Below are 27,688 nucleotides of genomic sequence, written 5' to 3'. Positions count from 1 at the left end.
AATTGCCTAGGGAGGTTGTGGAATCTCCATCTCTGGAGATATTTAAGAGTAGGTTAGATAAATGTCTACCAGGGATGGTCTAGACAGTATTTGGTCCTGCCATGAGGGCAGGGGACTGGACTCGATGACCTCTCGAGGTCCCTTCCAGTCCTAGAATCTATGAATCTAAAAACTTGCCCAAGGTCACCCAGCAGGCCAGTGGCAGAGCTGGGAATAGAACCTGATCTCCTGAGTCCCAGTCTAGTGTCACTAGGCCATCCCCATAATTAATAGTTACTAATTAATTAATAATAAACTAGAGAACAATAACTGAAGTAGCATCCATGTAAGTTAGAGCAATTGACCTTCTAATGGGAATAATACCTCAGCAGCTGAAGGCAGAATTGAACCTTGTATATAATTGTTGTTTTGAAATATTCAACAGTAAATTGAGCAGAAAGGGGCATCTTTAGCGAGTAGATGTAGCTGTGCAATGATGTGTGTGGACTATTTCGCAACCCTGTATTGAATCAGATAGCCTAATGAATGTGACCTAATAATATCCATAGCAAAGTTGTAGCCAGCTAAGCCCCTGGTGCTGGAGGAATTAGACTTGATGAGTGGCGCTACAATCACCTACACCTGCATTAATCGGGTGCTGAATGGGTCCTTTGGGCCCCAGTGGATTATTAAAGAGTTTTTACTTCCTGTACCTGGGTCCAAGTTTATGTGCCCTGGTGTTCATGTCCTGTTTTGTTTGAGCAAAAGTGTCTGCTGCACTTGCGTTGTCATCTCCCTGCTGAGATCAGTACAGCAGAGATTTTATTATTTTTCCCCCTGAACGTTTTCAAACCAAACGTCCGTATATGTGAGCATAATTTTGTGCCCATAGTAAATTGCTCCCACAGCTTTGTGCCACCTATTGTATTCCTGGCTCTTTCCTGGCAATTCAGTGATTGGGGCGGGGGGTAAAGGGGTTTAATTTATGGGGGCAAAACTGCACCTTCAAAAATGGGGGCATCTTCGGCTCCACAGTGCCAATGGCAGGGATGAATATCTAGTCCTACAACCTTAGAAAAAGGGTCTTTTGCTGTGCAGGAGGGGGCACCTTTGTTCCTTTTACGGTGGCCCTATGTCTGCCGTGTAAGGGTTGTCTTAAAGTGAGGGTGAGGAAATAGAAATGGGGGGGGGGGTGACTAGTTTTGTAAGGTGTACGGTGCAGTCAGTGTGTGTACAAGGAAGAGTCGGGCTTCTGTGTTCAGGAAATGCATCTTTTAAGGACAGAGGGCCACATTCTATGCTGCGCCTCTCGGGAGGCAGAGCACAAAAGACTCAGCCCAGAGAAGGTGGGGAGCAAAGCTGGCTTTATGCCTCCCTCCTCCTGGCTGCTCCAGGGATCTAATAAGTTAGAGCAGCTTCTGGGGTGGCTCTAACTTATTTAGGCCATGCAACTCTGTAGGGATTGATACTCTGGCCACTCCTCCCCTTGGCCTCAGCCCTAGGCCGAGAGCTGCTTTGGAGAGTGACGTAGAGCTGTCTACTTCAACCCTGAACCAGAGAGCAGCATGAAAGCGCCTTGGTCCAGTGTTGTTAGGGGTCAGAGTTAAGGTTACATGTTTGCTGCAAGAGGGGCGTGCATTGAGAGACTGACGTGTGCTGTGGAGTGGGAATGAGGAAGAGCTTCATTGTTGACTTTCCAAGGTTTTGAGATTACATAGGTGGAACAGGCATTTGGGGAATGGGGGGTGGGGCTGCACTTCTGGGCAACTGAGCCTTGTATCCATCTGGACAGATCCATCTCAACCCTCTTTTAGCTCTTCAAGGGTGTGGAAAGTTTTACAGGAAGAAGTAAAGGGTGCAGGGCATAACCTAACCTAATCGGCCCAGGTTCTGGGTATTAAAAGAGGAGAAAAACAGTGGGGGTCTGGAAGAGGGGAGGGAGGCTACTCTCCTGCTGGAGCCTTTTATTTTAAAAGCCATTGGATAAACCCCACAGGGGGAAAGATCTTCATCTGATTTATTATTACGCCTTGGTCAAGAGAAGGATAGTTGTTATACGCTATGTTAGGGCAGGCGCTGTGTGTGGTTAGGGGGGTGGAACGCACCTATAATAATTGTGTTTTAAAACATGTAATAAAACTTTCGTTATAGCACACAACTTTGAAAGTCTCTGCCTCAGGCATTTCTAAGACACCTGCCACTCTGTGCATTATGGTGTAAGCCTCCCCTCTCTTACACTGAGGTAAATTAGGAGTACTGTAATTCCATTGCCTCCATTGGAGTTGTACTAGTCTTCTGTTTTCCCCTGGGGAAATTCAAATTCCTCTGTCTAATCAGACCGTCAAGATGGGAGCTTGCAAATTATTCTCCCACACTGTTTTCAACACTGTTATACAAACTAATTGGGGACTGAAGTTCATAAAATTGAACATTTCTCAGTTACAGTAAGTCCAGTGCTTAAGTTGCAGTATGGTGCTGCACCGCTTTCTCTTTGTCCTTCGAACCACGGCAAAGGGATTTCCAATGCATAGAAAGCATCAGAATGTGAATGGCATGTCAGCTTGTTCTTCATTGAAACCCTTTCATTATGTGTTTTTTGTTTTAATTTTTTAATTTTGTTTTTCCTGTAGTGGAAAAATGGTATGTGTAATTGGTTGCTTGTCAGATTGGTGTTCATAAAATCGGGGCTCTACCATAATAAGATCCTCATCAAGCAAATGCTTAAGTGTTTGCATAACTTTATACTTTAATTCCCTTGAAGTCAATGACACTATTCATGGGCATAAGTGTTTTACAGGATTGTTGCCTTGCTCTTCCATACAGTTAGATGTGGTGGTCACAATATCTTCTGTGCTACACTACACTATTTACTTTAAGATAAAAATCCACTTAAATGAGCTGAAAGAAGTTTTCTGTCTGAAGAAAGTACTTTTAACCTTCAACACCTCTCTAGAGATGTGGCCTTAAATGTCATATTCCTGGATTATGGTGAATATGCATTCAAGAGCCTGTAGTTCCTTAGTGTTTTCCTGTACAGCGATCCCAAGTTGCTTAGACCATCAATGAACAAACATTCAAAGAGGCTTCAGAAACCCTGCATCACAATAGGGTCTCTCATTACCTGATCGCATACCTGTGGTCCATGTGACATTCCGAGCTACATTCTTCCCACTGTTACATCATGGCAATCCCATTATGGGATTGCATGAAGGTGAATGTCAGCAGAATGTGACTCATGAGTCATAAGCAATGACACTAAAGAAGTGTGCTTTGACGGTAACCATAGTTTCAGCACAGTATGCAGCAGTCTGCATGACTGGTTTTTTTAAGCTGAAATTTAATACTGCTCCTCCAGTGTGACTGGGTAAATGAGATTAATTGTGCAGTGCTGGCTTACGTTTAAATGGAGGGTTCTCTATTTATCAAATACTCGATGGACATTTATAACATTCTCCATTGCTGCAGACAAGAGGACTTGCTGCTAGAAAGAATAGGAGGAAGGCTGGAGAATTGCACCAACACCAGGAAGAGGCAGCTCTGAGAAGAATGGGCAGGCCTGTCACCAGAGCTGATCCAGAGAACAGAAGGGTGTGCTTTCTGCTGGGAGCTAAGATGTGGGATGTGGACCTGAGGCTGAAGAGGATTCTAGTGGGAGTGGGAAACAATCCACTGATTGTTCTTCACGTGGGAACAAATGATACTGTTAGATTGTTACTAGAATGCATCAAGGGAGACTATGGTAGGCTGGGAAAGATGCTTAAAGAAATGGAGGCTCAGGTGATCTTCAGGAGAATTTTGAAGAGGAGAGCGAAGGCAAGACGAGATTATGATGATCAACAAATGGCCCAGGTAATGGTGCTATAGGAGGGCTTTGGGACGTTTGACCATGGGAAGGCATTCACTGACAGACAGACTGTTCTCATGGGATGGACTCCAGTTCGGGATGGAGGTTGGCACAACTGATTAAGAGTTCTAAACTAGGAATTTGGAGGAGACTGTTGGGAGATGCTCATGTAATCTCCATGCCGGATTCTAATGTTGAGTGGGAGGAAAATCAAGTAAGGGAGGATACAGCAATGGAGAAAGGAACAACAGAGGGTAGGAGAATGAAGTTCAGGAGGAAATTGCCAATACTAATGATGCTAATAGTCGGGTAGGCAACACTGACAGTAGAATGACTGTGCCTATTGGGTGAGGAATCTGGGTGAAGCCAAGCAGAAACAGCTAAGATGTCTGTACACCAATGCAACAGCCTGGGTAACAAAATGGAGGAACTAGAACTACTGGTGCAGGAAGTGAAACCAGACATTATAGGGGTAACAGAAACATGGTGGAGTCCGGGTATTGAAGGGTATGTGCTGTTCAGGAAAGATGGAAGTAAAGGTGATAGACTAGCACTGTATATTGATGAGGTAGACTGCAAAGAAATCAGAAGTGATGGTATGGATAAAATGGAATCTGTTTGGGCAGCAAAAAAGCTAGAGCCGGCCCTGGTTCCCCACCTGTAAAATGGAGATAATTCATTTCTCCCACCCTTTGTCTGTTTAGATGATAGGCTCTTGAGCGTAGGCTCATCTTTCTCACCATGTATTCGTGCAGTGCTGAGCACAATGGGTCCCTGACCCCAGCTGGGGCCTCTAGGTGCAACAGTCAGGCAAATTATAAATAGTGAACGAGCTGCAAAACGAATTGAACCCCTTGATCAGAAATACCACTTCTTACAAAGTAGGTCTGACAGGAGCAAGGAGGGAAAGATGAAGGCTGAATTCACTCTGGTAGCAGAGCTAAGGTCGTTTGGGTCTCATAGCTGTGCATTGGCCTGTTTCCATATGTTTGGGGTTCTTTTACCTATAATCTTAACTACGCAGCCTGGGTTTCAAATGGCAGGTTTCAATAACTGAAATGTGTTTTGTCAGGTTTCTTTTCTGTTTTAATACTCCTCTGTTACTGATCTGCACCATCAGCCTGCATGTAACTCTCGTCTTTGTTGGGGAGTTACGTCCCCGCCTGCTGGGGTGGAGTGGAGCCAGTGAGAGCCTTGTGGAATTTACACAGGCAGGATGCTCAGACCGGGCGAACAGCGCTACTTTTGCAGAAAGCACTGTGGGATATTTGATGACTGCAAATGGTCAGGACTGTGGTTTTGCATTTTATCCAAATGCAGGCACCTCTGACAGCAGAGAGTGCCTTCGCAGCATGCTGAGGTGTTGGTTGTCAGGCTGAAGGGAGGTTACTAGTGGAGTTCCTCAGGGATCACCATATTTGGGGTTGAGAAAGAAATTTCCCCTTCGTCAAATTGGCAGATCCTGGGGTTTTTTTTGCCTTCCTCTGCAGCGTGGGACATGGGTCACTGGCAGATTTAAACTAGTGTGAATGGTGGATTCTCTGTAACTTGAAGTTTTTGAATCATGATCTGAGGATTTCAGTAACTCAGCCAAAGGTTATGGGCCTATTACAAATGGGTGGGTGAGGTTCTGTGGCCTGCAATGCGCAGGGGGTCAGACTAGATGAACATGATGGTCCCTTCTAGCGTTGAAGTCTGAGTCTCTGGTTCAGTAATGACTCAGCAGCTGATATTCTTCCCTTCTGCAGCACCCTGGGTTTTTCCTAGATCTCTGTCCCATCCTGTTTCGCTAGTGAGAGCTGATGAGATCATAGTCTGTATTGCACATAACTCTTCACAAGAGCCTATTTTACTTTTGCTGCCTTTCAGTCCTCACTAAATGCAGCTGGTGCTCTTGCGTGTTGATGGAAGCAGATCCGTGGATCTACCATTAGCTGCCTCTTAGTAATGACCTATTAGGGAAGCCAACAATAACAGAACTGTCTAGACTCTAGCCCATCTGAACCCTGCTAAATTATTCCTTTGTCTCATCTTCATTTTCTGTGTCTCTTCACAGCTGGATCATTTTGGATGGTCTGTTGTGACCTCCAAACTCACAATTTCTGGTGTCATTTTTCTCATGCAGAAGCTTACTTACACATCAGGATTGAAACTTAAACTCTCCTAGTATCAGAGGGGTAGCTGTGTTAGTCTGTAGCCACAAAAACAACAAGGAGTCCGGTGGCACCTTAAAGACTAACAGATTTATTTGGGCATAAGCTTTCGCGGATAAAAAAAACCCTCACTTCTTCAGATACATGGAGATATCACCTTCTCTGGTCCCTGATCCTGTGTGAGCAGTGAGGCCTATGTTAAACATATTCTGTGGATAAGTAGTGGACTCGGCTCCTTGGGGAGTTCATCCTAGTACATTTCACCAATGCTAAATTAACTGGTGCAGTGAACAAAAGGGGTTGAGCTGTAAGGGGATTGAGGGGACTGATTCCATTCACCAGCAGTGAAGGGAAAGCCAGCTTTGAGAGCATCTGGGTACCACATAGTACTTCCTTTGCATTGTGTAACTTACAGTTGTTTTGCTCTGGATCTGTGATGGAACAGGGAGGTATGTTTGCCATGAAGTCTTTGCTGCTTGTTCGTAAGCCTGCAGCGTACTAGCAAAGAACTTGATCTTGCAAGTCCCTCGTGTGCATGGGCTTTCCGATGCCTCCGTTGGGTTTTCTGCCCATGGAGGGCTCACCAGCATACACCCCAAAATTTGTTTTTAACGCAGCCAAGTAAAGAACAGCAAAGGATGATGCGTCTTTAGCAGAAGACTCTTGGGAGTGGCATTTGGTTTTGATTATCCAGTAGGTTCCACTCCTTGTTTGACTCTTGATCGAACAAGCTGAACTGGCTGCTTATTTCCATGAAACAAAGTTCCCCGCCCTTCAGTCTGCTCGGGGATCCCAGGAATTGCAATTAGGACAGGCCTGAGGGTTAGTTTGGGCAGTGTCAACCCTACGCAAGAACTTTTGTAAACAGGTCTGTGAAAGGACAGTTTTGTAACCAGTGATGTAAATTCTGCATCTGTGCTGGTTGCAGCTGAAATCCTGATGCTTGGAGTGTTTGCTGTTAAGCTGGGGGATCGAGAATCAACCTCTATTTATGTTTTAACCTCTGAAGCTACTCTTGATTCTGAGAAATACACAGGCTTTTCGAGGAAGTAATTTACGTCTATTTTCATCTGCAGAGTTTAGAAAGGGGTTCCTGAAATGCAAATGTTTCAGGTTTGAGTGGAGGAAGAGAACTTTTCACACTCATAACAAAAAGACAGTCATCTTTATATGGCTTCGCTGGCTCATCTTGTTGCAATAGTGAGATTTGTATCATGCTTGTGTATCCTGCTTAATGCAGCTAATAATACTTTGCAATTGTTTATGACATTTCATTTAAGAATCTCAAAGTGCTTTCCAAGATGGATATTATTTACCTCCTTCAGTAGATGGAGACACCAAGTTATAGAGAATTTAAGGCCTAAATGTTTCAAGTGTCTACTAATTTTGGTATCTCCTTTTCCAGGAGCCCAGCTTGAGACAACTAGCCCCAGACTTGTTAGATTGCTTAACGCCTGCTTTGCGTGTTGACTTTAGTCAGAACTTCGGGGGCTGGACACTTCTGAAAATCAGCTGATTCAAGTTGGACACCCAAAACTAACAGAGGCTTCTGGCATAAGTGACTTGACCAACATCACAAAGCAAGGCATTGGCAGAGACAGCAGCAGAACCAGGATCTCCTGATTCCCACTCTAACCACTGGACAACGCTGCTGGAGGAACTTTCCATTTGAGGAATGCTCTGTTGCTGTGAGCCATGTGGGGCTCGGTCTGGTGGACTAATGATTAGCTCTCTGTGTGGTTGTGCTGTAGATTCTAGGGCTGTTGGAACTTCTGCTGTCCCTGTCCTGGGGTTGCAGAAGGATATGGTTCCATGCAGAACCTGTCAGGAGATGGGGAAACTCGTGCAGAATTGCCTCTGGAGCTGTGTAGGGCTGGACTGTGAAACAGCGAGGCTGTCACCACTCACCCCTGTGGTCAGGATGGGTCAGGGTAGCACAGTGACACCTCAAGCAGGAACAGCAGAAGAAGTGACCTGCCCCCGTGCGACTCGGGATTTGGTTTTAGGTTTAATGTTAAAGGAAGTATTTTGGAGTGTGTGACCATATTGCTGCTCATTTTGGGAGAGGAGTCTGATCCAGGTGTAATGAAACCACTGACGTGATCCAATCAGGGTAGGCCCTGACGTGACCAAGGACAGGGTAGGCCCACTGTTCCATGAGGAGGGAGAAACAGTAACAGGAAACTTGGAAATGGCAGAGATGCTTAATGACTTCTTTGTTTCGGTCTTCACCGAGACATCTGAAGGAATGCCTAACATAGTGAATGCTAATGGGAAGGGGGTAGGTTTAGAAGATAAAATAAAACAAGAACAAGTTAAAAATCACTTAGAAAAGTTAGATGCCTGCAAGTCACCAGGGCCTGATGAAATGCATCCTAGAATACTCAAGGAGCTAATAGAGGAGGTATCTGAGCCTCTAGTTATTATCTTTGGAAAATCATGGGAGACAGGAGAGATTCCAGAAGACTGGAAAAGGGCAAATATAGTGCCCATCTACAAAAAGGGAAGTAAAAACAACCCAGGAAACTACAGACCAGTTAGTTTAACTTCTGTGCCAGGGAAGATAATGGAGCAAGTAATTAAGGAAATCATCTGCAAACACTTGGAAGGTGGTAAGGTGATAGGGAATAGCCAGCATGGATTTGTAAAGAACAAATCATGTCAAACAAATCTGATAGCTTTCTTCGATAGGATAACGAGTTTTGTGGATAAGGGAGAAGTGGTGGATGTGGTATACCTAGACTTTAGTAAGGCATTTGATACGGTCTCACATGACATTCTTATCAATAAACTAGGCAAATACAACTTAGATGGGGCTACTATAAGGTGGGTGCATAACTGGCTGGATAACCGTACTCAGAGAGTAGTTATTAATGGTTCCCAATCCTGCTGGAAAGGTATAACAAGTGGGGTTCCGCAGGGGTCTGTTTTGGGACCGGCTCTGTTCAATATCTTCATCAACGACTTAGATATTGGCATAGAAAGTACGCTTATTAAGTTTGCGGATGATACCAAACTGGGAGGGATTGCAACTGCTTTGGAGGATAGGGTCATAATTCAAAATGATCTGGACAAATTGGAGAAATGGTCTGAGGTAAACAGGATGAAGTTTTAATAAAGACAAATGCAAAGTGCTCCACTTAAGAAGAAAAAATCAGTTTCACACATACAGAATGGGAGGAGACTGTCTAGGAAGGAGTACGGCAGAAAGGGATCTAGAGGTTATAGTGGACCACAAGCTAAATATGAGTCAACAGTGTGATGCGGTTGCAAAAGAAGCAAACATGATTCTGGGATGTATTAACAGGTGTGTTGTGAGCAAGACACGAGAAGTCATTCTTCCGCTCTACTCTGTGCTGGTAAGGCCTCAACTGGAGTATTGTGTCCAGTTCTGGGCACCGCATTTCGAAAAAGATGTGGAGAAATTGGAGAGGGTCCAGAGAACAGCAACAAGAATTATTAAAGGTCTAGAGAACATGACCTATGAAGGAAGGCTGAAAGAATTGGGTTTGTTTCGTTTGGAAAAGAGAAGACCGAGAGGGGACATGATAGCAGTTTTCAGGTATCTAAAAGGGTGTCATAAGGAGGAGGGAGAAAACTTGTTCATCTTAGCCTCTAAGGATAGAACAAGAAGCAATGGGCTTAAACTGCAGCAAGGAGGTTTAGGTTGGACATTAGGAAAAAGTTCCTAACTGTCAGGGTGGTTAAACACTGGAATAGATTGCCTAGGGAGGTTGTGGCATCTCCATCTCTGGAGATATTTAAGAGTAGGTTAGATAAATGTCTATCAGGAATGGTCTAGACAATATTTGGTCCTGCCATGAGGGCAGGGGACTGGACTCGATGACCTCTCAAGGTCCCTTCCAGTCCTAGAATCTATGAATCTATCAATGAATAATCTGGCTTGCAAATCAGCCATCGTTTTAGTGGAAAGGCAGCATAGTGAAGCCAGGTTTTTATATGTATTACTGGGAGGTGTCTCACTATATGAGCTTTTCATGACTCCATTAGCCTGGGCAAAATCAGGGCATGTGCCAAGGAAACCCTCACTTCCCCCAAGCTTTGCTGTTGTCACTAGGATTTTAGCCAATAAAGTGAAGAACTTCAGGGCTTTCATCTTCCCTCTTCATTATGGGTAACAATCTTCCTTTTATAACCTCATCTCATCCTCCATGCACCACAGCAGCAGCATCCTAAATTTCGTGTTGATGGCTGTAATTGGCCCATTATCCTCCAGCCAGCAGAGTTCTGTTTTGTTGTTTGTTAGTTTAACTCGTGTCCGGATTTGCTGGCATTCCAAATTAAATTCCATGGCTTGTATCCAGAAACCTATTTGGGGTCAGGGGAAACCAGTGCAAGTGTCCACATTTCCAGTGAACACTACAGATGTTCAGTTGTTTCTCAGCCTCTTTGCATTTTGCACGGTTGGTCGGCTCTAGCTTCCTTCAAGTTAGTTGCCTTGCAAGCTTTTTTTGGTCTACTGTCCCTGAAGACCACTGGGGTCAGTGCTTACAGTGTGCACGGAAGGAGGAGGTTTCAAATTAAAATTAAAACTCGAGGCGGGTTGTTGAGGGGTGCACTTTCAGCACTGCCTTACCAATGATGCTGAGCCTGATTATGCTGTAACCCCCCCATTTTTTTCAAACCACTTTAATGTTGGATTCTCTGAAACGTGAAGTCTTTAAACCATCATTTGAGGACATCAGTAACTCTGCCAGAGGTTAGGGGTCTATTACAGGAGTGGGTGAGTGAGGTACTGTGGCCGGCAGTGTGCAGGAGGTCAGACTAGATGATCATGATGGTCCTGTCTCACCTTAAAGTTTGAGTCTAAAACACTCACTGGGATTGTGGTAGCTCCTCATTTGGGAACAAAACTGAAGCACTGATCCTGATCAGGCTGCGGGAAGCGGTGGCCAGCACATCCCTCGGCCCACGCCGCTTCCCGCAGCCCCCATTGGCCTGGAACGGCGAACCGCGGCCAGTGGGAGCTGCAATTGGACCAAATCTGCGGACACTGCAGGTAAACAAACCGTCCCGGCCCACCAGCGGATTTCCCTGTCGGGAAAAGGTTGCTGATCCCTGTCCTAGGCTAACACCTTAAGCACTGGACTAGCCTTTCTCTGATTGGTTTTACACTGGTGTTATTCCATGAACTTTATTGGAGTTCTGGGTTTACACTGGTTTAACTGAAAACAAACTAGCCTTTTGTGCAGTGCATTAACTCCAGGCTAACTCTGATTTAGGAAACTGCAATTGGTTTGCGGTGGGAGAGGGAAGAAAAGAATCACTCTTTGCAGAAAAACAACCACAAAGTCTCTCTCAAATCCCTGCTAGTTCCATTTGTGCACAGTCCTGTGCAGAAAGAGGACTGCCCAAGGATTAAAAGTTTAGATAAATTGGTGCTGTGGTTATAGACGGAGAGATGGCTGCATGCAGGCGCGTGCACACCGTTTTTCTAAAGACTGGGTGCTTTTTGTGTGTCGATTTTTCAGATTTTAATTAGTGCTAAATATGGCCCTGATCCAGCCAAGCACGTGAGTAGTCCTATGGGGGCAGATCCTCAGCTGCTGTAAAATTATTGAAGTCAAAGGTAACGTTAAGTACGTGCTTAAGTGCTTTGCTGGATTGACCCCTGAATGTCTGGAATAGGCACTTCCTTCTTAGAGGAACTACACCAGCCTGATCCAAAACCCATTGAACTCAGTAGGAGTCTTTCATTTGGTTGAGGCCCAGACTCCATGCAGACTCTTGAAGTGTACTCACTCTAGTAAACCCCCCGGTCCATGGTGCACTTGGTCTGCTCCTCATCAGCTCACTGCACCACTTCCCTCTTCATCTCTATGTTCTTAGACTCATAGACTTTAAGGTCAGAAGGGACCACCATGATCATCTAGTCTGACCTGCACAACGCAGGCCACAGAATCTCACCCACCCACTCCTGTAACAAACCTCTAACCTATGCCTGAGTTATTGAAGTCCTCAAATCGTGATTTAAAGACCTCAAAGGTGCAGAGAATCCTCCAGCAAGTGACCCGTGCTCCACGCTGCAGACGCATGTTGCAAGAAGCATTCTAGATTTTTGTTCCAAAATCCACTTGTTCCTCACATGCGGAAGAGCAATAAGGAAATGGCTTGCACGTGGGAGCAGCAGTTTTGCTTTTTGACTCGCTGGTTGCTATATGAGTCATTTCAGAACTTCTTTAATGTTGGGCTGTTCCTGTTTGTTGGTGTATTTTTGCACTGTGGCAAGCTTCCCTAAAACAAAACAGCCTTGTCAATGCACTTCAATCCTGATCTGCAACACCGTCTTCCGGGCCTCTTCAGAGCAGACGCGGTTGATAGTGCTGACACTTGGGTGGTTCTGTGATATGAACAAATGTCCTTTGGAGGTTAGGAAGAGACAGGCCTTCTCTTGGAACTGCAGATGCATTTACAGCGATATCTCCACTGATGGAAGGTTCGTAGTGCATTCTGTGTTCTCCTAGGGTAATCATTGGTGAGGGTGTGTTATAGGGTTCAACTCTGTGTCCCATCCACAGAGGATATGTGTCGGTTACAGCCCTCAGCTAGAGAGCCATGGCTCTTTAACTCATGTTTTTAGGTCTGGAGGACGCTGGTTCAGTCCCTGATGTGTCAGCCAAGAGGGCGGCCACTGTCTCACTAGCAGAAATTGGACTCCACCATTCCACATTTAAGCCCCATTTGTCCGTGGTGGTGTTTATTATTATTATTGCCCATGGTGCACATTAGCAGGTTCATAATAGGGCTGGTTGAAATATGTTGAATGAAACTTCTTGTTTTTGTTGGGGGGGAGGGGGGCTTTATTGTTTTGTTTTTTAGAAATCGGAGGGTTTTTGTGAAAAACACCTGATATGTTTTCTTCAAAATTTTCTGTTTTATTTTTTTTTTTAATGAATCTGGAAAACAAGTCATCCTTTTTTTGTTTAAAAAAAAATTATGAAAAATTCCAAGTCCTTTTCATTCTAAAAGTTTAGAAAAGAACAATTTTTCAGTGACTCAAAATTTTATTTTGAAAAATTTCAGTTTTCACTCACTCCCCCCTTTTAGTAATTTCTCCGACCACCCCCTTTTTCAGTGGCAACACAGAAAAAGGGAATGTGAGGGGTTAAAAATAAATTTTTAATATAATATAATATAATCTGAATAAATATTTCTTTTCTAAACCTACAGAATGAAAATAACGGAATTTTGACTGCTCTATTGAGCAGGCATGGCCTACGCAGAGGTTAGGACATACTGCATGTTTAGAAGAATCCCGCCAGACCAGTCATGTTGCAGGATTGCTCATCATAAAATTCAGCCCCACGCAGTGTTGGGGAGAGGAGCCAGTGCTGGTTTTGAGCTTAGGCCCCAAAGCCCGCTGGATTCGATGAAAAGATTCCCAGGGTCTTGTGACCAGCCACTACGTGGTTTCACGCTGTTTCCTGTGTGTGTCCATTTCTTGCCTCTTTCTTCTCAGCACTGCAGATAATGTCTCGGTATTTTCTCATAGCATTAGGGTTCTGCGTGCTAGATCTTTCGCACTTTCACAGTTGGGTGGGTTTCATAGTACCGTTTCTTTCTCGGTTGCAGTGTTTGACTCTTGGTGGGGGAGTCTGGATGTTTGTTGGAGACACTTGCTTATTCTAAAGAGCTTTCCAAGAACCTACCTTCATCCAGTCTCTCTGGTTTTAATAGCTGGAATTTTGCCAATGGAGGAACCTGTAGCTGGATTCAGAGGATATGATGATAGGTATAGGCACTTTAAAAAAGAGCAGGGTGATTTCAGACTAAATAGGGCTTGGATCCACCAAGTTTACCCCCCCCCCCCATCTGCCGCTAGACAAGCAGTTTATTCCCCCATCCCCAGTGGATTCCGTGGGCTCCCTGGATCGAACTCTGGTTGCCCACTGACTCTAGTTCCCCTCCAGCCACCAGTCGCGGATCCTAAGGATTCCTGCCTTAAAACATCTCTGAAAAGAAATGAGGACACGTGCATGTGTATGAAGGGGAATAAGAGTCTGGTCCAAACCACTGATGCCGGCAGAAAGACTCCCGCTGAACTCAGTGAGCTTTGGATCAGGCTCTAAAGGCTAATATTTTGAAGCAATTTGCCCCCTGCACAGAGTTAAGTGGGAACACCCTATGAAAAGCAGGGAAAAGGGAATCCTCCTCCATGCTGGGGAGCTAAGCGGAGAAGCCTGTGCTGTACAATACTCAGCTTCAAAAAGAGCATCTGTGCGGTGAATGCTTTGCATTTCTACCCTCCGCTAGCACTGTGTGTACACGACGGTGCTTTGGGGTAGAAGTTATTCAGCATGCTACACTCATCCTCTTCTTTTGCAGATGACGAGGAAGCGCTTAACTCTATTATGAAGGATCTGGCAGCATTGGGCAAATGCGGGGGACTGCTGGACAGCAACAGGAACAAAACTAGCGTTCACTCCAACAAACAGGTGAGCTACCTCCAGAATCCCATCGGCATGGCTGGCTCACTCTGCGGAACTCTTCGAAATCTGGGCATGGCGTCAGTCACGGCATTGAGAAATGTGATTATTCATTCAGGTGCCATAGGAGGGCATGGCTCTCTATGGACAGTTAAAGAGAAAACAGGCTCCCTGCTTCAGAATTTGTACAGTCTAAGATAAGTACAGATGCAACACAATGCAATAACTGGCAACTCCCACCAGAACAGGAAATTTAAGAGCTGTGGGCCTGATTCTCAGAGGTGCTGAGTACCTGCAACTCCACAAACAGTTAATGGCAGCTGTGGGTGCTCAGCACCTCTGAAAATCAAATCACTTTACCTAGGTGCCAACAATCAACGAATGCATTAGATGTAAAACCAGTGATCTGGGAACCTGGTGCTTCATAAAACTGTGTGCTGTTTAAAACAATAACTCTTCACTGAGAAGTTGAATTCAGTTTGCAGCTTTTAGGTGATAGGATATTCCGTCTTGTTAAAATCGGGCAGGGTTAGTGCAATTCTGTTTCAAAAAGAAGGTAAATACGAGGCCTAATTCTGAAGATCCCATGGACTTCAAGGGCAGGCATATATTGATTAGTTTTTCTTATTAATAATAATATTTGTATTACTGTAGAGCCTAGGAGCCCTAGTCATGACCAGGACCCTATTGTGCTAGGCACTGTACAAATAAAGAGCAAAAAAGATGGTCCCTGTCCCACAAGCTTCTCTCTCATTATGTGTGTCATGATAGTGTGGAGTGAGCCAGCGCTGCACAGACACACGGTAGGAGTCATTCCCTGCCCCAAGGAGCTCTCAGCCTAAACAGGCAGGACCGACTAAGAGTAGGAGAAAGGAAAGTTTGTCCCCATTTTACAGAAGTGGAAACTAAGGCACAGAGATCAAGTAAATTTTTTCTCCCAAAGTCTCGCACACATACTGTGGCATAGCTAGAAATTGGGCCTAGCTCACATGCGTCCTAGCCAACCGCGTTCACCACAAGACCATCCTTCCATCCCTTTATTAATATTGTGTTGAATGAAACTCTTGCTTACCAGGTTACGGATGTTGTAATTCTGAAAAGATGAGCCAGTCAAGTAAACTGAGTTTAGGATGTCAGCTAGCTGTGTCATTTGTCATAGACCTGTTCTACCGCATATATTTTTTTAAGGGCTGAAATACAAGCATGGGAGTGACAGATATTCAGCACACTTTTACAAGAAAAGGCCACTTTTATATGGGTCCTGAATATGGATGTAGGTATCTAAGTTTAGGCTCCTAATTCTAAGGTAGACTAATATGCTATTTGGTCTGTGTGCAAAATATACAGTAGAGATTACTCAAACTGCAGCTTGAGCAAGAGAGAAAATTTTTGTGCACTCAGTTTATATAATTGTCTAAATAACTAGAAGTCATAAGAAATGGACAGCCATGGAAGAAATACTTCAGCAAATCCACATGGTTGTCCATTTCTTCTAGTGCTGTGGCCGGGCAGTAGGTTGTAATTAATTTCATGCTGATTGAGTGGTTATCAAGTAAGGAGAAAAAAAAGCATCATTTACAATTTTCATGGCGTGTTTTCATGACGTTGGTACCTATACAAACATTTGTGAATGCATTAGAGAAAAATCCTTTCCAGTAGTCCCTCTAGAGTTTGAAACAGACATACGCATGTGCATCTGCGTGTATCTATAACGTGCAGCCTGGGTGTAACAGCTGTCCAAATGAATCACTGCAGTTGTTCAGCTTGTATTGAAGAGAGTCCAAGATGTTTACAGAAGTGACCGGGAAACTCAGAGTTGGCTCCCTACAGCTGCAATAGAATCAGACGATCCAGCACAGGTCAGGATGGCTTGGAGTTGAACATTTTATGCAAGATGATGGGTGGAGAGCAAAGCAAGCCATGTTGGGATGTTTTGAAGATGGCCTAGATTCAGAGGATTTTTCTTAAGTAACGTATTTCTTCTACAAAGGCAGAAAATTCTTAGCTGTCATTGAGGCAGTATATACAATTGTATAGTAGTATTCGCCCAGTTGAAAGCAAGGAGAATACCAGTATTCGGTGGGTGAATACTGAAAAATGGAAGCTATAAAACAGAGCGAGACTCTTGCAAGTGTGCTTGTATAGACACACACACACACACACACACACACACACACACACTACCTTAATTTATAAAGCAGTCTGTTTATATCAGGGGTGGGTAAACTTTTTGGCCCAAGGGCCACATCTGGGTATGGAAATAGTATGGCGGGCCATGAATGCCCATGAAATTGGGAGTTGGGGTGCAGGAGGGGGGTGAGGGCTCTGGGGTGGGGCTGAGGATGAGGGGTTGGGGATGCAGGAGGGTGCTCTGGGCTGGGACCAAGGGGCTCAGAGGGCAGGAGGGGGATCAGGGCTAGAGCAGGGGGTTGGGGTGCAGGCTCTGGGATGCGCTTACCTCAAGCAGCTCCCAGAAGCAGCAGCATGTCCCCTCTCCCCCTTCTACGCATAAGGGCAGCCAGGGGGCTTTGCACGCTGCCCCGTCTGCAGGTGCCGCCTCTGTAGTTCCCATTGGCTGCGGTTCCTGGCCAACGGGAGCTGTGGGGGCAGCGCTTGGGGGCGGGGGCAGCTTGCTCAGCACCCTGGTTGCTCCTATGCATAGGAGCCGGAGCGGGACATGCCGCTGCTTCCAGGAGCCGTATGGAGCCAGGCAAACCCCAGCCCCCACTCTCCGGCAGGAGCTTGAAGGCCAGATTAAAACGTCTGAAGGGCCGGATGTGGCCCCTGGGCCGTAGTTTGCCCACCCCTGTTTTATATTGTATCATTCTCTGATATCAGGCAACTGAACTACAACACCCACGAGGCATTACATAGCAGCACATCCAGATAGAAATGTTTGTTTTTGAGTGTTTGGGTTTTTTTTTAAATCAAATTTTCCATGGAAAGTAAACATTTTTTTTTAAGAATTTTATTTGGACAGCAGCACAATTTTCCATTTAAAAAGAAAAGTTTGGATGAAAATGTTTCACCTTTATCTGTGTGTCTGTCACAAGGCAGGAGTGTTTGGTTTGTGGAACAAACATTACAGGAAAGGATGCTATAATATTTGTATACCCCCTACACCCATTCCACAGGGTTCTCTTGACACCTCTCGTCCCATTTCCTCTGACATTAGCTAAACTCATTCCTTAACTGACATTCGCTTAATTCCAGAACCTGCCTGATATAATGACTATTAAGATTGTGCAAAAATAGGAAGTCGTGTGTGCATATGCATTTTCATGTGTGCAACACAAAATTTCATCTTTAAAATACTCAGTTTTTTGTTCCAGGGCCTTTCACAGGGAGAAATTTTCTGGAGACAAAATGTTCATAGATTGCTGGTTTTCTTGTCAAACCATGTGAAAACGTGCTGGTTTTTTTACGTTTCTATGTGAAACTGGGTCTTGGTGCAGCACTAAATTTTGAATTTCAAATGCTGTGCTGATGGGATAAGCTATAAAAGGGAATAATAATATATAGCTATGATCCTTAGCGCTCATTATCCCCATTTTTCAGATGAGGAAACTGAGGCATGTGAATGGGAAGTGGCTTGCCCAAGGTCATGGATTAGCAGCAGAGCTGGGAATTGAACCTAATTCAGGGCTTTATCCACTAGGTTGCACTACCTCCTTGGTTTGTAGGAGAAGGAAGGTAAAGACATTTTGGGAGAAGAAGAAACATAAGGAGGCAAGAGATAGGGAACATAATATTAAAAATAATAATAAACGAGATCTTTTGGAAAGGCTATAGCCCTTTCTTGCTTCTGGGTATAACCCCCAACCTCTAACAAATTGGGGATTTAGAAGAAACTTTCCCTGGGGACAAATTTCCCTTTTAACTGCTGTTAAATGGTTTCATCCTGTGAAGCAGCTAATATTGGCCACTGCCAGACATGATGCTGGACTGGCTGGACCACTGGTCTGATCCAGTCTGGTGACTGCTGTGTTCGCATAACACGGAAAGAGAGTGAGAGAAGGAAGAGAGGAAACAGAAATTGAAAATAGTGTAGAGAAAGATGCACGGTGATCTGTTACAGGAACGAAAAGGGGGAGGAAAAAACTGGAGTAAAGCCAGAAGGGGAAGGAAGGTTAAAAGAAAGCAAGGAGGAGAGAGAATGAGTTATACATTTTTAAAAAGCGATTATTTGTGGATTGCCATTGTTACAATTCAATACAACAGCTGATACACACTTATAATAACAATAACTTCTGCAGTAGAACCTTAGAGTTACGAACTGACCAGTCAACCCCACGCCTCATTTGGAACCGGGAGTACACAATCAGGCAGCAGCAGAGCCCCCTCCCCTCCCCTCCAAAAAAGCAAATGCTGTACAATACTGTGTTAAACTTAAACTATTAAAAATATAAAGGGAAAGCAGCATTTAGTTTCACAGCTGTATTAAGTCAATGTTCAGCTGTAAACTTTTGAAAGAACCCTAATGTTTTGTTCAGAGTTACGAACAACCTCCATTCCTGAGGTGTTCGTAACTCTGAGGTTCTATTGTACTTCTTACATAGTGCTTTTCAACAGTAGATATCAAAGCATGTTACAAAGGAGGTTGGTCTGTTATCCCCATTTTACAGATGGGGGAAACTGAGGCACGTGGCAATGAAGTGACTTGCCCCAGTTCACCTCCGAATCCAGTGGCAAAGATGGGAATAGAACCCAGGCCTCCTGGGTCCAAGTCTAGTGCTCTAGCCACTAGCTGTCGCTGACCCATACACTTCACGTTGTGCTTTCCTTTACACTGCAAAGCTTTGGGAGAGGTATGGATGCATGACAATCTTGCACCCTGACCTAGTGCGTGTAGTCTATGGGGGAGGAGGTGTTGGGTACAATTTTCCAAGCCCAGATCTTAGTGCTTTGTGCTGTATAATTCTAAAATACCAGGATAGTACAGAGAGGCTAACCCATTATCTGCCTTTCTCCAAGCAGGCCACTTCCAATAGACCTCATCTTACCATGGGCTTCTGAGCTAACCACAGACCATGCCTTCCCATGTGGAGGGAAAGGGCTGAGATGAACATGGAGTGACAAAAAACTAAGTTGTTGAACAACCTGGCAACTAGACGTGCGGGGGATCCATGCAGATAATTCCTAATGCCAAGAATTAGTCATGTCCTATTGTGGTTTAGGGACATGGTCCAGATGTCTGGATTATAACGTTTTGTTGCTAAAAACAGGGGTAAGTGTAGAACAAATCCAAGCAAAGTGTAAGTGAATGAGTTAGTTGTGGAGCCCCCTTGTCTGTGTTGGAAGATGGAGGTCAGTTTGTTTGGGGTTTGCGGTTTAGAAGAGAACCCATCGCTTCTTGGATTTACAAAGTGTAACTAGAACTGTACCAGTTGAATGCAGCAGTGCCCAGTGAATTCCTGAACTAGTGAATAGAAAAAGAGGAAAACAATATGCCCTGCCCCCTACCAGGCAGTACATGAAGGAGCCACCCACCAACTAATAGAGAAACCACCACAAGGGAAAAGGGACGGAAATCAGACTGGAACTTTGAGCAGAGCAATAACAGAGCTTTTATAGAGAGTTTTTCATCTGGACATTTCAAGCGCTTTACAAACATGGGTCAGTATCATTATCACCATTTGACAGGAGGGGAAACTGAGGCCGAGTAACCTGTCCTAGGTCAGACAGCAGGGCAGTGGCACAGCTGGGAATAGAATGCTGGTCTCCGAGGCCAGCACAACAGTGTACAGTAAGGGGAAGAGAATTCCAGAGTTCTGGTCCTGCCTTGAATGGTCCTGCCTGTGAGGGTCCTGTCTGAAATTTTAACATCAGAGTCGGCAGCTCCATACCCATCAGTCTTGTTTGCCACAGTGGGATGTGAAGCAAGAGGCACTCCCTCCTGTGGCCTAAATTATTGAAGGCTTTAGGCCAAGATTGTCAAGGGACTCATGATTTCGGGTGCCCAACTGTTGATGCCTTTAAGATGTCCAGATGTTCAGAGGCTGGGACTCCCTGTAAGGTGCACTCCAGATCAGTGGTCACTTTTATGAATAGTGGCTTTAAAAAATAACAGTACATATAGGATCAGATAAAACACCCTACTTCCGAACAGTGCCAAACTTTGTGGAGGTGGTGGCTGGCTAGAAAACTGAACCAAAGGGTGGTTCAGAATTTGGCAAATGGCACTGTTTAGAACAGGTTGGTCCAACACCTTTGAACATGCCTAAATTTGTGGGGGAGGTGGCAACTTGAAAATTTGCAAAATGGAGCCCCCGTTGGCTGAACCAAACCCTCACATCTGAACATTCTTGAAACTCAACCCAGATCTACCTTAAGTCTGTTTAAGGCTTCCATTACTGTAGTATCTGAGCACCTCACAGTCTTTAGTGGGTTTATCCCCAACACCCTGGGAGACAGGGAAGTGCTATTATCCCTATTTTACAGACGGAGAATTGAGTCACAGACAGGCTAAGAATGGGATTCACTTAGGCACCTTAGTCCCATTGAAATCAAGGGGATTTAGGTGCCTAAATACCTTTGTGAATCGCACCCTCAGTGATTTGCACCAGGTCTAGTGGGAAGTCTGTGCTAAAGCATGAAATTAAACCTAGGTCTGTCTCCTGGGCCAGTACCCTAACACTGGACCATTCTTCCTCTGAGCTTTGGGTCTTGGACCCATCTCTGACTTAGAGTAAGACTTTGAATCACGCTCACTGCGCTATTTGCTTAATGCTTCTTAGTACAGTTATCTGTGTTTCTGTACCTGTCCATAGTAAACTGCACTGAGCTACTGCAGAGGAATGCATTAGTCTGCAGTTCAATGCAACGACCAGACCTTTCCACTCTTCATTAGACATTGCACCTCCCAGCTTCCGCTCCACTTTCGACATGCGCCCCAACCCGATTTGTCTCCCAGCTCTGAGTGAGTGGGAGCGGCGAGTGCTCTGTGTAGCCCAGCAGGATCTATTCTTTCTAAGCCGTTTCCATTTCCAGGCTTAACGGTGTGGTGTGGTGTGAGTATGTGTTTTTATTACGAAAGCAGTCTGCTCTTTAGGGAACTCTGCATAAGATCATGATTCACCTCCTTTGGAAGCACTTTTTCCATTTTCCAACATTTCTCCTAATCTAAACCAGTGAGCGTGGCTGCTTTTCCCAATTTCACAGTGAAAAGCACAGGGGGAGGGAAGCAAAGCAGAGTTTGGCTAACCTCACAGGGTGTGTGTTCTTTAGCTGGATAAGTTCTAGTTAGAAGCAGTTAGAAGCAGTTGATCCATTTACCCCTCACTGGCCTGCAGGAGCTGGAGTGGAGGAGACTTCACAGTCCTTGCTGATCCTTTCCTTTCCGACCTTGTATGGGCTGCAGCTAGATTTGCTTCAACATTTTTTTCTCAGAAACCAGGAGGTTTCAGCCCTCTCTTTAATTAGCATTTTTAAGGAAGAGGCCAAAAAAAAACTGGAAAGTTGGTGACACACTTGTGGTTGCCACTGTGGCTTCATGTTATTTTTCCTTTTAAGGCATTCGGAAGGTAGCAATTGAAATATCAGAAGGCATTTGTTATCTAGGCTATGGGGAAAACGCCAATAGCAATACCTCGGAGGAGAGTGGTCAGAAATCAAGAGAACTTGGTGGGATTTCCTGTCACTTTTATTTACATGTTTATTATTAATATAATAATAATTGTATATTAAAATCGAGCCTAGAGGCTCCATCCAAGATCAGGGCCCCTTTCTGTTAGGTGCTGTACAAACACTTAGAACTTGTTTATACCAGGGTAAAAGATGTCTTTTAAAACTCTAGTGTAGACACGGCAAATTGGATTTCATGTCTACGGTGAGCAGTGACACACCGGATGAAGGAGGGTTGAGTGGCTAGGGTGCTTAGGACATGGGAGATCTAGATTCAAGTCTTTGCTCTGCCACAGATTTTTCCTGTGTGACTTCAGGCAACTTATGCCTACACTGCCATCAGGGGTGTGGCTGCAGCTCCCGTTGACATACCTGAGCTGGCTTTGATCTAGCTAGCCTGGGTGCCAGTAGTTGTAGCAGCAACAGCAAAGGCTAGCCTCATGAATACAGCCCTGCCCAGGACGCTTAAGCAGCTGCCACAGCTATGCTGTTAGTGTTACTTGAGGTAGCTTTGATCTAGTTACACACCGCCTGACTGCAGCGGGGACCTGCCCAATGTCTCTTCGTGCCTCGGGCCTCTTTCTGTAAAATGGGGATAATAGCCCCACCCTACCTCACAGGCTAAATCCATTGTGAAGTGCTCAGACGCTGCAATATAAATACCTTGTCTAGATGGGGCTTTAGGAATGTAACTGGAGCTGTACTTTTTTTATACATAGGCTTGTATTGATCATTGTTATAAACAGCTGACGTAAGTGTCAGCTGTCCTATCTACCTTGGCTGACTGACTGAGTTCTTAGGTGTGATGCCAGAAGCCGGATCTTGAGGAAAGGGGGCAGCCTTGTGATGCAAGGGACAGTTTGTCACTTATCAGATTAGCGGGGTCAACCAGTGTTGTCATAGAATCATAGAATATCAGGGTTGGAAGGGACCTCAGGAGGTCATCTAGTCCAACCCCCTGCTCAAAGCAGGACCAAGCCCCAGACAGATTTTTTACCCTAGTTTCCTAAATGGCCCCCTCAAGGATTGAACTCACAACCCTGGGTTTAGCAGGCCAATGCTCAAACTACTGAGTGTCAGTTGCTTGTGTGTATGTGTCCTTCCCGTGTGCTTTCCCAGCTCTGTGCAGATAGCTGGTTCAGCATACCTTGATAGTACTACCCAGTGTGGTTAAGTGCTGGAGGCTGGAATGTCGTTGCCTCCGTAGCGCTGTTTAGGCTGCTCAGTGCTTTTGTTCTTGGAGCTTCATTGTTACTAGTAGATAATGCAGAAGACTTCAATGTTACTCACAAAGAAAGACCACAGGCACAGCTCAGTGACACAGGCACTTGGCCAGGCTTATTGCCACCTAGACATAGTCTCAGCTCCTTGGCTCCATAGTTACAGGCACACTGACACGAGTTCCTAGTAGCCAGGGATGGCTCAGTCGGCAGCAGGAGTTTGTGCCATCCCCTGGGCCATGCAAAGAATTAAGGTAAAGAACCCTGACATTTATAGGCTAAGACAAACGGCTAAAATACCCAACCAATACACCACCTTACGATGTATTTCATGACTTCTATTCATTACCCCCCCTTGTTCCTAATATCTTGGACAAAACATCCCTATTCACTATATTGTCAAACCATCTTATCTTGTACTCGACTGGGATGTAGCTGTACTTGCTGAAATATATTTACATAAATATCTAGTGCCTAGTCCACTAGCAACAACTTTGCCAAGTTCATGTACAGGACAGTGAACTTGTAAGCATCTGCTTTAATACATGGCCTGACTTTGGTTCACAGCCTCTAGTTCAGGCCTCGGATCTTGCACCAAACTCTCTGTATTTGGTGTATGTTTGTCGTGGGTGTCTCTGAAAATGTTTGTGTTACAGGAAGACATGGGGCATATGAGAATGATTTTAATCTAAGCCCTGTAAAGATCAGCTACCTGCTACAGCAATAGGCAGCTTAGAGTGAGAGAGAGAGAAAAGATAGGACCATGGACTGGAAGTCAAGAGACCTGCATTCTGTGCCACTGACCTGCTGTATGATCTTAGGCCAGTCATGTTGTCATCTATGTGCCTCAGTTTCCCCATCTTTAAAATTGAGATAATAATACTTAATAGTACTGGCTGAAAAACCAGAGTATTTTTGTAAAGAATTGAGAGGTATTTCGGTCAAAATCAATTTTTTGATTGAAAAAAATCAGAAATTTTGTCCAGCTCTAATTCTTGCCCCCGTTGTAAAGTGATTTGAACTCTATGGGTGAAGCACTCAAGAGCTAAATAATATTAGTTAGCATGTCCCAGCATGGCCACCCCTTGTTTCACTAAATGTATCACTTGCTTTTCTGCCACCTCTCTACCTTTTCTCCTGCACTGCCCAATACCTTCCGTTGAAAGGAAGAAAGTAAATTAATATGGAATACCTGACGCATGTGAAGCCCAATTCATCAGGAAATCTCCAAGTGCTTTCCAAAGGAGGCTGTCGTTACCCTCTCTGGGCCTCACTTATAAAAGGGGGCTAAGTGATATGGCCAGGATTATGCAGCATCCCATGGCACAGGTGATTGCTGTTGTGTAGCTTCATAAGAGAGTGGAAGGCTTCTTGCATGGCCCCTCAGCCACATGCAAGAGTCTCTCATGATCTGCCCCTTAATATTTGCAGTGTGCTTTGAGATCCTTGTATGAATGGTGCTGTAATTGCTCGTGTCTTGGTCTTGTGGGTGGGGCCCTGAACTAGGACTTGAGATTTGGGGTTTAGTGCTTGGCTGTGCCACAGCCTTCTCTGTCATCTTGGGTAAATCACTCAGGATCAGATTTCCAAGTTTGCAGCACCCACAACTTGGGCTTGATTTGCTCAGCACCCAGCATTGTCTTGGGACATCTGTGCCAAAATTTTCAAGAGCTGATCATGCAGTGTGCTGAGCAGTTGTGAAAATCTGGCCTTCAGTCTCTTTGTACCTTAGCTCCTACCTGCACAAAGAGGATAATAACAGCACTTCCTTTGTCCCTTTTGTCTAGTTAGACTAAAAGCTCTTTAAGGGAGGGACTGTCTTTTGCTGTGGGTAGATACAGCATCTCGCTTGGGGCTTTGATCTTCATTGGGACCAAGCAGTACCAAAATTCAAAAGGTTAACAATAATGTACTGCCGAAGTAGAAAGCATTGTGAATTAAATATTATTAGCTACAGATTGAATAACTTATGTAAAGTGAGGGAAGGATTCAAAGCAAGAATGTAACCACCTGATTAGCTTCCTGTTTTTCTCTCTCCCAAATGTGTATATTTTAAACCCCCCATTTTATGTTTTAGTGTTTTTTTTAATATACATGGACATTCAAAGTGTTTTTCTCCAATGTACCCTGCTTGTTTATGTTTCTCTCCTCACAAGTGGAGCACAATTATGTGGGGCAGCTGGTGTATTTTTGTTGGCCGCTGCCCGTGGAAGATCTGCCTTGTTGTTGTTGTTAATGTAGAAGAAAAGGATGCAGCAGGGTTCTTTTTTTCTCTCTCTGGAGTTTTTACAAGTGCGTTTGACATTTTCCAGCAACGAGCTGTTTTTAACTTATTTGTCTGAGAAACTGCTTTGCTCAGCATAAATCTCCAGAGCGTTTAAGCACGTATTTACTAAGTTGGGGCAAAAGTTGCATGGGTGCTTTCCTCCCTGCGTTTCCTGCTTCACTAGTGGGGTAAATCTCAAAAGATTCTGGCACTGATTTGCCTCTCATTTATACAGTGTAAATATCCACTGTTTTCCAGGGAGTGAATCCTGGTGTCAGTGAGAAGTGACTCAGCCAGGCCCTATGCATTTGGGTTCACATCACATGAGCATCCAAAAGTTTCGATTGGGAATGGCCCTGACTCACCCCATTTCTCCTCTGCCAAATGCCCCCCAAGCAGCAGAGGACTCCATAATCCAAGCCCAGATCCATGCCCATATTTTGCAGCTGGCTGCTACCTCTAGGAAGGTTCTAAACCAGAACCCTTGGACCTGGAACAGTCTCCCCTCCTCCCTCTGAATTTTGGGATGTTTGAAATCCAGTTCAATACTTCATCACTTAGACCTGTCTCTAATGTGGATGCTGATCCAAAGCTTTCCAAATGGGCTGCACCCTAATGTAAGCATCTGAATACCACAGACCTGGAATTCTCATGGGAACACACTTCCTGATGCATTTCTGATGCTTTTCCTTCCAGTACTGGCTGGAGCAAGTGGACTTACTGGGAGAAGAGGCCTTCTTGGGATATTTTAGCACTTAAGGTTCAAAACTGGAAATAAAAATACACCTCTACCCCAATATAACGCTGTCCTCGGGAGCCAAAAAATCTTACCGCGTTATAGGTGAAACCGTGTTATATCGAACTTGCTTTGATCCGCCAGAGTGCGCAGCCCTGGCCTCCCCGGAGCGCTGCTTTACCGCGTTCTGTCCGAATTCATGTTATATCGGGTCGCATTATATCGGGGTAGAGGTGTACCCTCTTTTCCTGAAGCTCCAAAAATTGGTGGCTGATGGTCTTTATTATTCTAAACTGGCTCACTTCTCCCTATGCTGTGTGTTAGCTTGTCAGACATGGCTTTTAGGGGCCAATCCTCAGATCTGCAGTATCCCTGGACTTCAGTGTGTGTTGCATTACTTGGGACCTCTGAGGATCTGGCCTTTTAAAAATAATCCTAATGAGCAGCTAGCTCCTGGTTCCCCATTCGAGACACAGCCGTTTTAGCTCTGCCTTCCTTCTGGAGGGTGAGAGTATGGAAACTGTGCCTTCATGCTCTGGAAATGCAGGGTTAGAGATAAGAAACACGCTCAGGAAGTGTTGTCACCCACCCATTCAGGAGTTATCCTTTTCAGATGCAGGGAGTATGCGACTGATTCTTCATCAGTGCTACGCCCACAAAGGGAGGTGGGGAATACATTTGTTGCTAATGGAAAGAAAATAACTAGTTTAGTGTGGGGGGGGGGGGAAAGGATAGGACTAAAACTCCTCTCGTTAATTGGTTTCCCCCTTTGAACCCAAGTGGTTCCAGGTGCAGCAGGGTGAGAGAGATGGTGGGGGGATAGCAGGATGACTGTATGCTTCGTGCACTGCACTGGAACTGCAGAGATCTGGGGCAGTGGAAGGTCCCTAAAATGGGGGGGTCACCGGCACCCAAACCGTGGCCCCCACTGCCCCTTCCCCCTGAACCCCTACTCTCACGCCCCTCTTCTGCTGAGCCCCACCCCCCCACTCGCTCCTCCCTGCCCCTTCCCTCCTGTCGCTCGCCCTTATGGCTGGTAAAAAGTGATGGGGCCATGCCCCCTTCCCCCGTTCTGGTGCCCCTGATCTGGGGCGAGTTGCTTGCTCTGCAATAGACTCCCTGTGCAGTCTTGGGCAAGTCACTTACTCTCTCTGTGCGCTGGGGCCGAGACGGAGGTGACTGGGTCTAGTGATTGGAGCAGGAGTCAGAGTTGGAAGTTGGGCCACGGGTCAGAGCTGGAGTCAGAGAGTCAGGTCTAGAATCGGGGTTAGAGCCAAAGTCAGAGTCTCGTGCCACGGGTTGGAACCAGATTCAGAAACCAGAGGCAAGGATCAGGATCAGGGCAGTAACCAGGAGCAGGTTGTGAAAGCAGTATCCAGGGCTTTGTCTACATGACACAGCTTTTAGTGACAGGGCTGTG

General features: G+C 45.1%; 1 protein-coding gene across 2 annotated transcripts in view; it reads left to right on the top strand.

The window, feature by feature from the left end:
* The window catches only part of LOC112117962 (mitogen-activated protein kinase kinase kinase 3-like), a 112,810-nt gene that overhangs the window by 40,618 nt on the left and 44,504 nt on the right, over positions 1 to 27,688 (top strand). For both annotated transcript variants that reach the window (XM_024216099.3, XM_024216098.3), the window contains exon 3: positions 14,323 to 14,432. In XM_024216099.3, coding sequence (XP_024071867.1) covers positions 14,323 to 14,432 — 110 coding nt within the window. The remainder of the gene's footprint in view (positions 1 to 14,322; positions 14,433 to 27,688) is intronic.

The sequence above is a fragment of the Terrapene carolina genome, unplaced genomic scaffold (assembly GCF_002925995.2).
Source record: "Terrapene carolina triunguis isolate 2854851 unplaced genomic scaffold, T_m_triunguis-2.0 Scaffold111, whole genome shotgun sequence".
Classification (NCBI taxonomy): Eukaryota; Metazoa; Chordata; order Testudines; family Emydidae; genus Terrapene; species Terrapene triunguis.
The sequence above is the reverse complement of the archived record's forward strand: the minus strand, read 5'-3'. Positions and strand labels throughout refer to the sequence as shown.